Here is an 18,341-nt window from a genome sequence, read left to right on the forward strand (position 1 = left end):
CTTTGTGCTTTCTGGTCATGGGTCCCAGGGTCTCTGAAGCTGTACTATAGATCAGCTCACGCAGGGTCCTCCAGTCAGACTCCACATTCTGATTGTCCAGAGAGGCGGATTCCAGACGATCTTCCAGCAGCTCCACAAAGGACTGTTTGATGGTGATGTTTTTCAGTTTAGCGATGTTGAGCCGTTTTGGAGCCTTCTGGCCTTGGGGGCGTCTCTTGGGCTGGATTCGAATATTCAGCTTCGAGACTACAAGGCGATGGTCTGTCCAACACTCAGCGCTGCACATGGTCTTTGTTACACGTACATCTTGCCTATCCCTTTTCCTGACGATGACATAATCGATGAGATGCCAATGCTTTGAGCGAGGGTGCATCCATGACGTCCTGTTACGGGTAGGGAGGCAGAAAACTGTGTTGGTTATCAGCAGTTGGTGCTCTGCACAGGTCTGAAGCAAAAGCAATCCATTTGGGTTGCAGTGGCCCACACCATGCTTTCCAATCACTCCATCCCAGGAGATGTAGTCAGAGCCAACTCTAGCATTGAAGTCCCCAAGAATGATGAGCTTGTCTGCTTTAGGGATAGCAGCAATGACAGAGTGAAGGTCCTCGTAGAACTTCGCCTTCACTTCATCTGGGTTGGTCATGGTTGGGGCGTAGGCACTGACAATGGTGAGGTGCTTCTGGCCAGATGCCAGTGGGAGTTTCATGGTCATAAGCCTATCGTTGACTCCCTTTGGGATTCCAGCTAGCTTGCTGACAAGTGCTGTTTTTACTGCAAAACCAACACCAGCCTCACGTCGCTCTTCGCTTCCTCGTCCACTCCAGAAGGTGTAACCAGATCCCTGTTCACAGAGCTCGCCTTCGCCTGCAAGCCGAGTCTCACTCAAGGCTGCGATGTCAGTGTTGTATCTGGCGAGTTCAGATGCAGCTAGTGCCGTTCTCCTTTGGGGTCTGTCCGCGTTATCTCTGTCCAGGAGAGTCCTTATGTTCCAGCATCAATGGTGAGAGGAACGATCCTTGTTTTTTTTCTTTTCTTTCTTGTTGTTTCGACCGCTGATGTAGGGTCCCCAACAGCCACGGTATGCTGGCCAGGGTGATATGGAGCAGGCACCTTTTCTAGCCCCTTCCTCATGCCAGGGAGGTGAGCAGTGCATTCCTAAAGAGGGCTGCTCAGACGCTCAGACGGCTGCCGAGCTCCATCGCTGCTCCTGTCAACGAAGAACGACCCTATGGCCTGAGCCGCCTGCGTGCAGGTCTGCGGCTGCGACTGCCAGTGTACCCACACCTGTCGTTTTGTCGCTCGCCTTTCGCCACAGGACTTGGGGGTGATGAAATGATGAAGGATGAAAGGTCATTTTGGATGACTGATGACTTGCGCGAAGAGTTTGTTTAAAGTGAAGAGGAGTTGCGCAACGTCGACCTCACTCTCTCGTCCGGGTCCACCAATTTCCAGTGGCAAGACTAAGTCGAGACGACTGGAGGATGAGCACGGATGCAGTGGATAACCAAGATATCCTTTCGGTGTCTCATCTTGCTCTCTGCACTTCCTCTCCGTTGAACCGATAGGTTTCTTCCGCAGATTCTGCCGGATCCAGACTTCGCATGCATGGGTAGACACACCCCGGGGGCCAACTGCGTGTGGCATGCACACAGCACGGTGGAGCTAGATGGCCGTCGGTGGCTCTCCTGAGCCAACGCCCTTTTATGGATCTTAAAAAAGAAAGCGTGAAGCACAAGTGAGTCTTGAGGGCATTGCCTCATGTTATTAGTTAAATGTTAAGAGTTAAGAGGTTGTAGACAGAGTGATCCATTATCCCCATCCGATATTTGTTTCATCTTTTGGCTAAGATCCACGCAATAATAAGAGAAAATCAAGATCAACAAACCAATGGAATAAATATCAACAATACATAACACAAGATAACCCAATTTGTAGAGGCTACCCAATTTGTAGATGTCAACAGAAGGAAATAGGATATGATTTGAGAACATGATGAAAACATCAGAATTTTTTGTAAAAGTCTCTGGACTGTTTATGAACACTGAAAAAATGAGAGCAATTACATTTCTGTGTATACTAAAAGTTAAATATATGCTTAACTTAAAACTGGAGTGGAACCCAAACAGTTTAAAATACTCAGAGGGTTTACTGCATACCCAAGACAGTGCGTTAAACTTAATTATACTGAAAATAAATTTTTTTGAAGACTTGTAAGAACACTTTTTAAAATGTGGATAAAAAGAAACATCACACATGTTGGCAGAGTGGCCGCATTAAAGTCACTAATCTTATCACAGCCAGTGCATTTTTGCATTCTGTTACCAAATACACCAAATGACGTGATAGATTATCTTAACAAGTAATTTTTCAATTCATAAGACCGGATATAGAAGAAAAAAACCTGTGTAAAGATATTCGCGAAGTTGGCACTGGCATTCCATTTATTAAACACTTTTAAAACTGTTTTAACTTGATTGGGTTAGAAAATTTATATTTGGTAAAAATAAAAGGAAAACCATTGTGGAAGAAGTATGTCAGATTATTAAAGGTTTTAACAAGTGTAGTTAAAGTCTTTCAGTTTATGCACTTAAAATATAACACCTTCTGTGTATGTAGGCACTGCAGGCATGGTGTAAACAGAATGACGGTAAAATTATGGTGATCCTGCTGATCTTATGGCTTAGTATATATTCTTTAATGAAAATTTGAAATCGCCAAGAAAATATTAATTTCTTAAAAAGCAAGCAAACAAACAAAACAAAAAAAAGTAGTTGCATAAACCGATAAAGATGTGCAAAAGATTGCCAGTCTGACTAATCCTTACGGGACCTTTATGGATTATCAACAGTTCGGAAATCTCTATAATATCCAAACAAACTTTTTAGAATTTTAATGCCTTTGCACATTTACAGCTTACTGCAATAGGAGAATTACTCAACTGGTAGTCAAGTCAGAAAAAGGCCTATATGTAAACCTCTGAGCATTGTTGGAAGTGTTAGAAAAAGACAAAATGTACTGCGACATATAACATGTCTTGCCCTTTATCCATGCTGTTAGTGGTTTGTGAACCATTCAAGAGTGGGCTTGGATAGTCAGTGACCTTGAGATAAATGATCAATCATAATATTCGAAAACTTTATTTTCTCTTTTGTCCAAATGTTGCAGTAACGGGATAAATGAAATAACAAATGATATCATTTAGATCACACTTATAAATAATAATAATTCCTGTCTAATCCAAAAACTTAGCAGGATTATGTTCACCTCTGTTGGGCACCGACTTTTAATCAATGTCATTGCCTGCATGCTTGAGGAGATGCTGATACACTGATTGTAAAAAACTGCTATCAATTCAGTGTCCATAAGCCAGCACAACGGTCATAACTGCAGAGGATACTGACTTGCTTGTGCTCCTTTGTCACCACACTCAGTTCAGCAGCAAGCTTATCAACTTTAGATCTGAGATAAAGAGTGGTGATAAGGAGCCAAGTTCAATTAGCATCCAGAACCAAGGCAGAAGCTTGCAGAAGAAATATAACATGTCTTGCTCAGTGGTTTGTGAACCATTCAAGAGTGGGCTTGGATAGTCAGTGACCTTGAGATAAATGATCAGTCATAATATTTGAAAACTTTATTTTCTCTTTTGTCTTTCATTTGCTGAAGACGTCACACACCCGCCTCCCTGTACTTACTGATGTGCAGCAATGGAATGGTCTGGCAGTTCAATGGACTTGTGTGAAACAGTAACGTTATTATGACAGCAGCATTAGCCAAACGCATTTAGTCCTTTTGCATAACTTCTTTAAGATTTCATTTGACTTATAATTAGCTTTTTTCTACTACAATTAGCTGCACAATGCATCTAGCTTTCTAAGATGTTACATGACTATGTTGAGGTAACTTACAATACCAAGAAAATTGGAAGTGTAGATATTGCCACGCTAAAATGAGTACCTCACATTGCATGTATCTATATGGTTTTGATATGTTGAAGTTGAATCTTTTCCCTGTACATTTCAATCATTCCCCCCCACCCCTCCTACGTTCGTATTCTTTTTTAGCTGTCCTACACTATTGTCTGAGCAGATACACTTGATTCTCAGACACAGAAAGTATTGTATACTGTGAAGGCAGTGTTCTGGGTGGCAACTGGTTAACAGCAGATATGTTTCAAATGCATCTGTTGGTTCCACATGGAGGTCTGTGGTGAGTCGGTCTTCTTTGATGCTAAGGCTGACGTTCAAATATGAGATACTGGTCCCATGTTGTGTTGTGAACTTATTCTGGGATGTAGTGTTGATCTCTACGATTGGCTTCGGATCCACTATGTTTATGCATACCCAGATTCAAACACTCCACTGTTGGACACCGTTCTTTCTCTGTCTCTTGACCTTGCATTTGGAATGAACTTCCTCTTTCGCTTCGTCAGGTCTCCACACTCAGCTCTTTCAAGTCTGGCCTTAAAACCAATCTCTTCACAAGATATCCTCCCTCCCCTGCCTCTTCCTCGAGTTTCTTCTTCAGTTATGCATGCGTGTGAATGACTAGTGTGAAAGCGCTTTGATTTGTCTCTGCACAAGATTCAGCACTATATTTTAAATATTATTATTATTATTATTATTATCTGCTACATCTTTGTCTTAAATTCATGGTCACAATCTTTTTCTTTCCACCACTGAGGACATAAAAAAAATTGCTCACGATATGCAAAATATGTTTTTTCTCCTACATGACTGAAAAAGGAATAGGAATACTCTGTCACCACGTGAGGTATACATTTTCCATTTATGTGAGTGGGTAGGGAGTGGAAGTTCTGATCATTTCCCACAGCAGTCATGGTACATGTTGACATTGGATACAAATTTATGATGGCAGTCGTTTCTTGCGGAACACTGGTATTTTCAAAATCTGACTGCATCCCCCACATCCCCTAAACTGTTGACTGATGCTGGATAGTTAGTTGCCAGCTCTGCCGAGGTCACTTCAGCCTTTAACTGGGAGATTGAAGACACTGCCAACGATGATCATTTCATTCTTGACTCTTTTGTCAAGGCTCTGAAATTCTTCCCGGACAATATCAAAGTAATCCCTGTTCATTTGATCAGGGGGTCTGTGTCATGAGACCATCAACTTAGGGAAGTGGACTGTCTTCTTCTCGTTCATCACATGGGCATTGGGAAGTGGATTGTACCACTGGTAAGTTCCACTTGTTCGTTCACATCTGACATTCGCAGCTCCTTTCTTCTTGCCAGAACACCATCTCCATGGGGATTGCACGCTTGTGTCCGAAAATGTCAAAGCCAAGTAACTAGGAAATACTTTCTTTTTAGTATTCAGCAATTTCCTGTCAGCACCTAGATCTATCTCAGTTCCTAGAATCATATTAGGATCTGTCAGAGTGACTGTTCACAGGTTCTGTCAGTGTATCATTGTATATTATGTCTGGATGTGTGGTTCTCACAAAGAAAACAGCTCAGAAGAGCTTATTTGTTTTTTTGTTTTTAATTACAAACACTTCATTCACATGCAGATTAACTGTACAGAACTCTGCATTTTATCTGTAATGCATGACCACATGTGCTTTTCAGATGCAGTCATACGCCTACCAACGCTTCATACAAGAATGATTTTCTTGACAGAACAATTCATTTCAACACCATCTAAAAAGCATTCTTATCTTTATTTTAATTATAATAATAATAATATTTATATAGCGCTGAATCTTGTGCAGAGACAAATCTAAGCATTTTCACACTAGTCATTCACATGCATGCGTAACTCTAAAACTGAAGACAGGGAAGAGGCAGGCAAGGGAGGCATTATTGGGAAGAGGTGGGTTTAAGGCCAGACTTGAAAGAGCTGAGTGTGGAGACCTGACGAAGCGAAAGAGGAAGATCATTCCAAATGCAAGGTCCAGAGACAAAGAACTGTGACCAACAGTGGAGTGTTTGAATCTGGGTATGCATAAACAGAAGCCGATCGTAGAGAGTGAGATGGAGTGCTGAGGTGAAGGCAGCCACAAAGATAGGAAGGGGAAGATCTGAATACATTTATAACAGAGTGCTGATCTTATACTTTATTCTGTGTGAGACAGGGAGCCAATGGAGATGTTGCAAAAGAGGAGTGATGTGCTCAGATCTTTTCTTTCTGAGGACGAGTCGGGCAGCAGAGTTTTGTACGAGCTGAAGGGACTGAATGGATGAAGCAGGCAAACCAGACAATAGAGAAATACAGTAAAGGCGAGACATGACATGTTTATTGAATATACAAAATGTTCATTTCAAGGGGTTAGAACACATCTATCAATCGATTCAATTTCGCATGAAATGGAAGGCTTCTTACTTCGTATTATTACCAAACATGTAGATAACAAACAAGGGGTTGACTTTAATAACTCAATGAACCAGTTACCCTTTACATTTTTCTTTCATCAAGACTTCACGCCTTCAAATTTTGATTCATCATCCTGCATTATCACCAATCAATCTTCTGCTCAACTCAGACCTTTTCGAGTCAAGGCGAGAGAGAATGAGAGAAATGACAAGTCTAGATGTGTCGGTGGACAGATATTTCTGAATGGGACTGATGTGTCGCAATTGACAGTAGCAAGATTGACATGTTTCACTGATAATTTTTGCATGGACAATGTGTTGTCAAGGACAACATGATTTCAAAGCCATACTCCTCAGAACATACACATGGAGTGTTGGCCTAGAGGTAACGCGTCCGCTTAGGAAGCGAGAGAATCTGAGTGCACTGGTTTGAATCACGCCTCAGCCACCGATATTTTCTCCCCCTTCACTAGACCTCGCGTGGTGGTCTGGACGCTAGTCATTCGGATGAGACAATAAAACGAGGTCTGGTGTGCAACATGCACTTAGCACACGTAAAAGAACCCACAGCAACAAAAGGGTTGTTCCTGGCAAAATTCTGTAGAAAAATCCACTTCAATGGGGAAAACAAAAAAAAATGCATGCAGGAAATTTTTTTTTTTAATTAAAAAAAGAAAGGGTGGCGCTGTATTGTAGCGACACACTCCCCCTGGGGAGAGCAGCCCGAATTTCGCACAGAGAAATCTGTTGTGATAAAAAAAGAAATACAAATACAAATTGCACGCACTAACGACACACATTTTATTTGTCCCTCTGTGTAGAGCCAAATTTCTTGTTAGCAATCTATCACTCTATATCAGTCTGTCACATTCATTCAGTGCATCTCTCCCCAACCAGTCACACCACGGCTGACAACTTAGCACACTTTGTGTTATACTACCAGAACCAAAATTTTCAAGTAACAGATTTTCAATCTGACACATTCATTTGTCACTAACCAACCACATTTTCTGTCTTTCAAATGCAAACAGCTGCCATTGTACCATCATCATGCGCAAGTTAGAGGACATGCGTGTGTGTTCAGAGACCAGAAGCAATGATCTGGTTTAGCAGCTGACCACTCTATAGTTTGTCACAATCAGCTGCAAACAATGTCAGAAATTCATGGTTGTTTTTACTTTCCACCCCACGCGCTCCTCTGAACCATTGTGATCACAAAAGCTAATAAGATTTTGTAATTTTCATTATCACTGCTTTGATTACAATGTTCTTATTAAAACAGAAGTGAACACATGACTGCTTCCTGTTAACACGTTCAGTGCTTCTAAGACACCAGATGACATCCTGCACAAACTGATGCCATAATGCCTCAAAGACATTAAGTGATGTCCTACATCTATTCCAATTTTTCCTTCATCAGCCTGGTTCAGTGAACACAGACTGAATGGATAGCTTAATGTGTCTGGGTTATAAAAATAATATTTAAATATGCATACATCAGGAAGAAGACCCCTTTCTTCTTGATAATGATTTGCTGACAAGAACATGTGGGGTAATTTGGAGTGGAGGATTGCCTTTCCTGCGAAAATGGCGTGCATCCCTTGACAAGCAGTGATAGTGGTCCTAGTGAGATGATTTATACTCCAGATGAGTATAATGATAAAGATGGATCTCTCTTGTCTGAGGATTTGTTAGAACTTAAAGGTGATTAACCAATTCCCACTTGGACAGTTTTGTTGCCGTTGCCAATCCCAATAGAAGGGAAATAACTATGCACAAGATTTGCACACAATATACAAAAAAAATTCATTAAAAATCAGTTTTCACTCATCAGGACATAGATTAAAATTTCACACATGTATACATTACTTGGGAGAACAACACAAGTCCAGAGTGATAAATTCATGCAGAATTTAAGAGAAAAAAAAAGAAGGTAAGAATACCTTTTCTGTGTTCTTTTTTGTGTGGACCATGATTTTCTTAGCATCCAAAGAAGATAATTGACACATTTTCACTTTATTCAGTCACCAGCAACATTTTTCACCGACATTTAAATAAAGTTAAATCAACACCATATAACTATAAAGATATAATTGTCAAACATTTTGTGCTTTCTATTTTATGCCCATTTTTGGGTAAAAAAAAAAATAAAAAAGTCTGGAAGCAGGAATGCTAGAAACATTTTGGGGAAAAGATGAGTAATCACACCTCGCATTAAAAAAAAAAAAAAAAAAAAGTTTTATCATATGAATAATTTACTATTCTACATATGAAATGGTCTTGATCTGAGACTTATTTGTTCATAAAACTTGCATTGTGGCCCTGGATGTGTGTGTGTGTGTGCGCGATTGTGTGCGCGATTGTGTGAATGTGCATTTTTTTTAAAAAGGTTCCTTGTTATATATGTATTTATAACCAAGTTTAATTTTATGATCAAGACTTATTAGCTAATGTATTTGTATGTCAAACCTTCAAATATATATACTGCTAACAAGTCTACTGTGATGTTGATGGTGCAACGCCCCTCCGCCCTTCACGGGTGTATCAGACAATAAAGTGACTGACTGATTGATTGATTGATGTTCTGTCAGTGTTAACTGTTATGTGTACTATTGTGTCTGTACTTTTTGATTGACTTCCTGCTAAAGTGGTACAAAGCATTGCTCCTTGAACAGTGGTAAATCAATATTATAGTTTCCGATGCTATCACTAATCTGAATCTTCTGACAATGAGTCTTGATTGAAACTGAAAGATCATCATTGTTGAACACAAGGTCAAAATGACATTGTTTTATTTCACTACCTCAATCAGTTCAAACCTTTCAAAATAACAATATTCATCATCTGTGTAGCTCGCAACACTGTCCAACCATCATTTCCTCACTCGCTAACTGAAATTTTCACCACTTTCAAAAAATCATCACTCAGAAACTACTGCACTTTTCAACACACTGTAAAGTGCTAATGGTGGCTTGAGAATGGAAGTCTTACATCTAATCTCGGTCATTTGCATAAAACTAATGGTTTATGGGATACCAAACCTAGAAAATGGCGAACAGAATCCAGTTTCAGCGGGTTCTGGTGGGGCTTCTGGGATTCTCAAGGCGAAAACGTGGCAGGTCTTTCAAGTGGGAATCGGTTAAAGTGACGAAACTGACAGCCCAACATTCAACTGTTTAGTCACTGTATCGATGCAGACAACTTTTTTGACTGTGACTATCAGTGTATATGTACGAAAAGCCTGAAGAGGGGGGCGGGGATGGGGGATTGAGGGGGTGGGGAGGGTGGGGGGGAGAGAGGGTAGATCGAGAACAGTGGTGTAAGAAGAGAAGTCATATGGCAGTCAGAGGTTGTGGAAGGGGGCATGTCTGGACTGAGTGACACCAGTGAGCTGTTGTTTTCACTTATACTTCTGCAGATTAGACAACAGCCAATAATCCATGATTTTCGTGAATCCTTATCTTGAAAATGCAAAAATACAGCAAATGTTAGTTTTTCATGCTCTTTGTTACTGATCAGATAATAATAATAATAATAATGCAAAAAGACAGGAGGACAGAGAAGTGGAAAAAACAAAATCTTTGTACACCAATACAATACTACAGATTGCAGATATTAATGGTCACAGGAAAAAGGCACAAAATACACCCTGCACACACACACACACACATGTACACATAGCAAACACCGACCAACAAGCATACACACCACAGGAATACTCCAATGTAGGGGGGACACAAGGGGAGTGTTGAGGGTGGGAAGAGACAGCAAAGGACTATGCTTCGTCACATCCAAAGACCATTTTTACCATGTGGGTTTGAAGTTTTCTTTTGAAAGACGACAGAGTTGGCGAGTGCCAGAGTTCCAGAGGAAGAGAATTCCAGACAGAAAGTGCTTGACACTGAAAAGCCCATTAATCATATGTCTTTGAAGAGACTTTGGGGACTTGAAAGAGCTTTTTCTCCAGAAGACCTGTGAGAACAGGATGGAGTGTAAACGTGAAGGTCAGAAGATGAGTAAGATACGTGGGAACGTTTGAAGTAGCTATAAGCTAATATGGCAATGTGTACTGAATTCTGTACTGGACGGGCAATGAAAGAAGTTGACATGAGAGTGTACATGATCTTTTTCTAACTTTTTGAAAATGACTCTGGCAGCAATGTTTCAGTATCATCTGAAGGCCTCTGATCATCAGATCTGAGGGCAAACCAGCAACCAAATGACAGACTCATTCACAGAGGAAACAAACTGGCATGCACAGCAGACAATTTTTGTTGACCAACATGCAGCATGGACTGACTGGGTGTCACCAAAGAGCTTCTTCCTCTGTCTGGGAATGTTCTGTGATGTCATAATACTTGACTGCACAGTTTCTGAGCATCTGATTGACCCTTTATGTTGACTGAACCCATGTTGGTCATTGTCCGATAGTTTACATGTCTACAAAAGTTGTGATTGTTATCATAGACTTTGTTTTTTTTGTTTTGTTTGGGTGTCATTCTGTAGCAATGGAAAATGACTTCTTTGTTGCACTTTCAAAGGCCTGAATAGTAATTTGCAATCAAATTAATCATAAAACAAGCCTAGATTCAGAATCCTCTTTCATTTTCCTTTACAAAAAAACCCAAAACTTTCACTGTCTTTCTGTATCACCAATAGTTTTTGTGCTAGAATTTTTTCCTTGGCAAACAGAGCACTTTTCTTTTTTCTTATTTTTTTTATACAAAATTCTCTGGCACTGAACAGGTTAATATAAACTTACAAAAGATTATACCTGTGCATGCGTGTGTGTGTGCATGTGTGTGAAGGCGTGCATACACCTGTTACAATTATGGTTCGGTTGTCTCTGTGTGTGTGTGTCCGTGGTAAACTTTAACATGGACATTTTCTCTGCAAATACTTTGTCAGTTGACACCAAATTAGGCATAAAAATGGAAAAATTCAGTTCTTTCCAGTCATCTTGTTTAAAACAATATTGCACCTCTGGGATGGGCATGAAAAAATATAAAAAAAAAAAAGGAAGCCAAATTATATGCAAACTGCATTTACTGGGGTTTTTTTTGTTTTGTTTTTCTCTAAACTTGGTACTTTGATCTGATATTCTGACACAACGACAAGAGCAGTCATTATTATCATTTTTTATTCAAACAGGAACTTCTTTTGCTAAGCATGGAAGCTCTATTTATTTTGAAAACGTTTTGGTGCAGATAGTTAAAAAGGGAAATTAATCTGTAATTAATGCTTGGGGACTTATTTGCTTTAAACTGATCTTTCTCATCTTAAACATTACATTTTGAAATTATACTCAATACATAAAAAGCTCGTGTGTTTTGCTCTCACTGTACAGGGATTTAACTATGTTCATTCGCCCAAGTGGTCTTTTTCGAAATATACTAAAATCAATACGACGAGTGGACTTTATAGATCTACTGGCTGAGCCCTGAAGGTCAGGGGCAAAAATCAATTGTGTACACATATTTATACACATTCAAAGCGCATGCTCATATTCTACGCGAACGACGCCATTTTGTTTCAAGCTGTTGACCTGCCCGTTCAATCCTATATTCAATCGACAATACACGATAACCGTTAAATTCAGAGAAAGATTTGTGAACACCTCATCACTTACTGAATTATGCCCCAAACTACCATAAAAATATCCACAGAATCAGTCGGAATTCACAGTTAAAAATTGTAAACCATGCGAGTTAATACCCTTGAATTGATGAAATACCCTTGAATTGATGAAACGAAAAAATTTCCAGTCTTGACTTTTCTCAAAATGAAGTCCTTTTCACTTCGTATGACGTTTAGAAGTATTTGTACTTGGCTCTACATGTTATTAGTTTAACAAAATACTCAATTTTCATATCAACTTTAAAACTATAAAACTAGAATGAACATAAAAGAGAAATTGAATCAACCGTGTCATACTACATTCCCGGCAGGTGTAACTAAACTTGTACATCTATCTAGATCTAGAGATTGCAGTGATAGCCATGTCTCCTTTACCGCGGACTTAAAAAGAATTTGTTAATGCCTTAAAGATTTTTTGAATGCCCAAGATACACCAGAATAATATGATTTAAACAGCGTTCTCACTGCGAATACCGCAATTGATTTATCGCCCTTTAAAAAAGTATGTTCAAATATTAAATTTTAGAACATCAGTTAAGGAGCCACGATAGTGTAATGAGTAAGACAGTTTCTTCTCACCCGAACACGTGGGGTTCAATCTGGTTCGGCCTTTTTTTTCTCTTTTTTTTTTTAACCCGAAGCTTTATAATAACAAATACAGAACACATTTTAATGATTAGATTTTTTTTTAAAGTGTATCACAAGTGAGTCTTGAAGGTCTTGTCTCTCTTGTTTTAATAAATGCATTCAACTGTGTTTAAACTAAATTTAAGCCAATTAAGGTTTCACTCATTAAGATGACATTGTGTGAGAAATATGTGTTCATTATTTCTAAGGAGTGAAAGTGATATTGATTTATTTGGACTTCAAAAGTGCTGTGAGGAGTTGCATGAGGAGTTATGAAGAATGGGGCCTGTGCGTAGGGTGCAGGGCAGAGGGCGATCAGTGATCACGTTGCAGAAGGTTGGAGAGTTCATGAAAAAGAACTGATTTGTGGTTATATACATTATAATTCATACATTTCTTGTGTGTTATACTTTTACAATTATATAAATATAAAACATTTTAATGTTGTACTATCTCATGCTATCTTATTGCACACAAGCCAATTTTCCTTTTATTTCTATGAGAACATCAAACTGATTAGACTGATTCATTGATTGAAAAATAATAAACCCTTTATCTATCTGAAACAAAGATGAAGATGCAATTTCATGTCAAGAGCGATGTGTTCTTGTTGATACAGAGATGGTGTAGTCTTAAAGTAGTGTAACTTTCTTCCTGCTAAGGCAAAGTCTCCATTCCAAAGTTATCCACTTGGGGGAAGCCATACTTCTTCCACTGCTCTTGCAGTGTGGGCCAGGGGCAAGTTGACAGAGGTGATCCAAAGGTTGTATGAAGGGTGAGGTCAGAGGATCTTTAGAACTTGAGCTGGAAGCAGGCCCCCTGTGCAGACGCCCCTTTGGCTGCTGTGTCCATGTGGAATCCAGAAGCCTGCAGGTTCACTTCCTCTGCCTGTCACAACCACAGAAAAAAATTTTTTTTTTCTTTTTTCATTATCATATATGTGACCCTCCATCATGAAATGAGTCACTCTGCACCTGACCAACTTTGCCACTAGCGGCGATTTTAGGCGGATGGAGGTCAGGTTGTCGATTTTCAGATTCTGACTTCATAGCAAACTTTAGGCTTTCTTTTATCTCATATTGAAGTATCTAGGCATAACTGTGTCTTCTTTTTCCTTAAAAGTGTGCTTAAAATACCTAACCCATCAATCTGATCGCCTATGACTCCGCAAAATTGATCAACTTTGACAAGCTTGTCCTCCCTAATCTCTTGGAATCGACCGGTCGAATCATACATCATTTTAAAGGTCAAGTCCATGTCTTTCAATCTATGTTCTTCTCACTGGTTAAGTTTTAAACTATGAGGCAATAGTTGCTTTCAAAATAAGGACACAATACGTAAACAATGCGTCACTATGAAGGAAAATCCCCTGTTATTGGCCAAGAGAGACCACATGACGAAACCAGCCATTCAGCACGCTAGCTTTAATAAACATGGAAGCATGGATTTCAACAGAGACTTGGAAATTTCTTGACAAGATACACTTGCACTGCAAACATTTCACCATTAAATGAGGAAGACGACATCTGTGAGTTTCTAACCCAGTACTGCATTGATGGAACTGACCATTCCAACTAGGCTGATAGTCATGAAATCGATCTCAGTGAATACGAAGCGATGCTGATTTCAAAAGCAGACGACACAGGATTGTCGTTCAGCTTTCAGCAACAATAATATCAATTTTGATGTAGATGACGAATCAACATTTGCACTAGATACAGAAAGGTTGGAAGCCTTCACCTGTAATTGCTGAAATCACATGCGCCAGGTGCCATCATTGCTGTGACTGACATGCACTGAAGTGAGAGAATGTTTCTCACAGCTCACACAAGGAAATGCAAGTAAAGTGACTGGGGGACTGGATTTAGCTGAAGTGTCTGAAGGTAAGCAGTCTTATTTTACCCACATTGACAAATACTGAAATGTAATGATGGTATAACCAATAATCAATTGCTGATAATTTATTTAGCAATGATTGACTCGGACAGATTTATTGTCTGTACATTGGTACAGCAATTCACTGTGTGACATGTGGAATAAAAATGATTTAAATATAAAAGTGAATCTGAGGAAATTAACAGAGTGTAAACTAAAAGAAAATATCACACACATACACACCAGTACAATGTGTGACACAATGTGTTTACATGTCACTCACACACACACACAGAATGTGTGTCGCACACACAATGTGTGTCACAAACACGATGTCACACGCACACACGCGCACACACACGGTCCCTTCACAGTTTAACCATTACATGTAACTGAGCACGGGTACAAGGGCATGCCATTGTGAACAGTTTTCAGTTTCAAAGAATTTGCTTTAATGGATATTTTATATACATGTTTGTCTGGTTGGTTTGTGTGTGTGTGTGTGTGTGTTTCTGTGTCTGTGTGTGTGGGTTGTTTTGAGGTGAATAAATGTAGTTGTGTCAACAGTAAATACTATCAGTATTACTAATAGTTCAACTTTTTTTTCAGCCCTGAAAGATATGATGGTACTTTATATGCCTGCCTGTATACCAACGAATAATTCTGAGATCACTGCTGGCAAGTCATGTCATCAGACATCACATTAACTACAATGTCAATGAAAAAATTGTCTGCTGGTGAACTCCCATCTATGAGTGAGTGATTTTGTGGTCAACTGTTAATGTACTATGATTTATAGTATAAATTTACCATGAAGTCTGCAAACATTTTCTTTTTACAAACTTTGTATAGATGTATATGTATGGAATTGTAATGTTTTGCTCAGACATTTACATAAATGATATCAGTGTGCATGTGCTTGACATGCCACTATGCATAAAGTAACTTAATGCATTGCAGCATGTCATGCACATGCACACTGACATGCACACTGATACTCATAGTGATACAACATTAAAAATTACTATTTCATACTTCTATTATCAGTAAACTGCTTTATCTGATTATGTTATGAAAGAAATAATTATATATATGTAAATATATAAATGTATTCTTTTTTTAATTTTCTGATAAAGAAGTTGGAACTAGAAGTAGAGCATTTTCTAAATTCCTGCGTAAAGAATGAAATCTGTGATGCAGATGTACAAAACTGAAATTACTGTTTGATATTTAATCTAACATTATTAGCATTAATTAATGAATAAACCTGAACTTGTACCTTGTGTGAGCAGTTTTGTTGTATGGATCTTTTTTGTTATTTTGTTGTGCTTGATGTATGGATTATGGTAGTATCACAAGCACAGTAAGTCAGTGAGCGCAGTGAATCACAACAATTACATAATTTTGCATAATTTAGCATTCTTCCCCTTTAATCTGGCATAAATTTTAGTACACATACTATACAATGCAAAAGTTTCATAGCAATTGGACCACAAACAACACCACAACAAAACTAATCTTAAAACTGGTATGTTTTTAGTCATGTTGAGCTGATTAAAAAGTAAGTATACTTTCCCCTCAGTCGCAATTCTTTCCAAAAAAATAAGAAAATTCTTTTTTGAATAAAATCAAGTGCACTCAATGGATATTGCCACTAAGTATGTGTGTGCCAAATTTCATGAACATATCTTGCTTAGAAGTATGTGGTTGCTATGAACATGTTCCAGAACTTTTCAGCTTTGATTTCTCAGTTCGTTACTTTTGTGACTTTAGAACTTCAAATCACAATAACTTTTCAAAGAATCATCCAATTTACAAACTTTTTGTTGTAAAGCTCATTTATTGCAGATTTATGATATACCAATAACTAAAAATCGACCTCTGGTGCAAAGCAACTCATTCCGCGGTGGAGGGTCACATATAAACAGATCTCACTTACTTCACTGCAATTCCCTTTAAAAACACTGTTTTGCTCATTTCCACATGACCACCACCATGACAAAACAAAACAAAACCTGAAAGGAAAAAAGATATATGATACCAGCATTGCATCTGCCTAATGAATGACTTAACAGAATTCTTAATTGAATGATCTGCCTGACACGTGGGTCCCACTCCACTGTTACAAGATTCATCCTGACTGTACAGCCCTTCATTCAATGCACTACAAACCCTCACTCCCACACCCCTTTTACACGAAAACTACTTTTGATTCCCCAAAACTTCCGACATTTCCCTGTCACTACCACGATTCCCTTCCAGTTTCACTACTTCCAAATGGTTCTTCCTATCAACTGACTGGCCCTTACAGTTTCATCAACCCTTCTTTCCCATTATAACCTTCACGTTACCTCCTCCCCTCATCATATCCTACACCTCTCTCACACCACTTGATACACCCCACCTGCCCTCCCCTTCAAGACTTCTAAACAATTCACCTGAAAAAATGATAAATTCAAACTTTAACCAGTGCTCTCAGTGTAGCCATGCACTCTCCCTGGGGAAAGCAGCCTGAATTTAACACAGAGAAATATATTGTGACAAAAGAGTACAATGCAAATGGATTTTGCATGATCCCAGCAAATGTAGACTTAGAGAATGCTGATCTCAATGTGCAGAGTGATATATCTGTGCACTGTCTTTTCTACTTTGCTGTTGTGAAACCAGAACATTCTTGCACTCTGGTTCACAAAAAATATGTTGTTGACTTCTTTTCCCCAAGAGTCGCACTGAAATCTATTTTAGTGAACTGGCATATTCCATGTCAAAACTGTACAAATTACACAAAAATCATACTGGTAAACAGGTCTGCACATGCTTTCCCTTCATGTATTTCCCTGTAATTATCCCCTTCATCACATGCATTCCCTACAACACTATTCCCCTTGCTGTCACCACAAGCTAATTTCAATCACCACATAATCTCTCAGCATGATTCCCACCTCCCCACACATTATCATCCATACATTTTCCCATCCAACTGAAGCAAACCCTGGCTCTCACCATGAGTTTAGCATAGGCCTTTCCACCAGAGGGGGGTTTGGGGGAGTTGTGTCGACGTCCTGGTTGCTCGCTGCGTGCTGGCCATGTGGGAAACATGCTGGGGTCCGTGGGCAATGGTGACTCTGAGAACCACTCGTGATCCACAGCCGATTTGGCATCAATCCGCTTCGTGGGGTCATAGGTCAAGAGTCTGCAAAACAAGGGGGCATGTCAAAACCTAAGACATACCAATTCATTATCTGTTTTTATAACTCATTTTGTTGTCTCACTAATATGTCACTAGTTCCAATCAAACTCATACCAGTAAGCTGACTTAACTCTCTCCGGATGAAGGAATGCATGAGCATTCCTACATAAAATGTATTTGGTTTTAGACGATGGAATGGAATAGCATTTTCAAGAAATAAAAATCCATCACGCGCTGTACACATGATTTTGTGATTAGCCAAGCAAAGTGCGCTATTCTGGGTCACTCCACAATCGAATCGGAATGGTATGATTGGTCAGCCTGCCATGTGTGGCCCGTCTCACACACACGCTGACAAAGTCACTGACCGGTCGTCTGCTCAAGTGCCAGCCTGTTAGCAAAGTGGGCTCTTCTCAAAATGTTGTGAAGCGATGGCAACGTTTTAGGGTTGCCGAAGTACTTGAAATGCTCCAAACTAAAAGGTTGGACATTGAAGAGGTGGATGATGACGAAGAAGAAAGCAAATTTAATGCAGAAAGTGAACATGGGTATGGTGATTTGGGGTGAAAAATTGGCAGTATTTTCTACATATGGCAAAACTGTAAAAATAAGATGAGAAATTTGATTTTTTTAAATATGTAATAGCTCAACACGTAATAAACCAGTTCTGAAAGTTTCAT

The 18,341-nt window shown here is 39.2% G+C and overlaps 1 protein-coding gene across 1 annotated transcript in view; it reads right to left on the bottom strand.

Moving 5' to 3' along the window:
* Window positions 1-6,229: 6,229 nt before the first annotated feature.
* LOC143287540 (cyclin-dependent kinase 11B-like) overlaps window positions 6,230-18,341 on the bottom strand; it is a 101,773-nt gene continuing 89,661 nt past the window's right edge. The window contains exons 16-17 of the mRNA XM_076595592.1: window positions 17,475-17,664; window positions 6,230-13,484 (exon numbers count right to left, since the gene is read on the bottom strand). Coding sequence (XP_076451707.1) covers window positions 13,389-13,484; window positions 17,475-17,664 — 286 coding nt within the window. The 3' untranslated portion in view covers window positions 6,230-13,388. The remainder of the gene's footprint in view (window positions 13,485-17,474; window positions 17,665-18,341) is intronic.

The sequence above is a fragment of the Babylonia areolata genome, chromosome 11 (assembly GCF_041734735.1).
Source record: "Babylonia areolata isolate BAREFJ2019XMU chromosome 11, ASM4173473v1, whole genome shotgun sequence".
Classification (NCBI taxonomy): domain Eukaryota; kingdom Metazoa; phylum Mollusca; class Gastropoda; order Neogastropoda; family Buccinidae; genus Babylonia; species Babylonia areolata.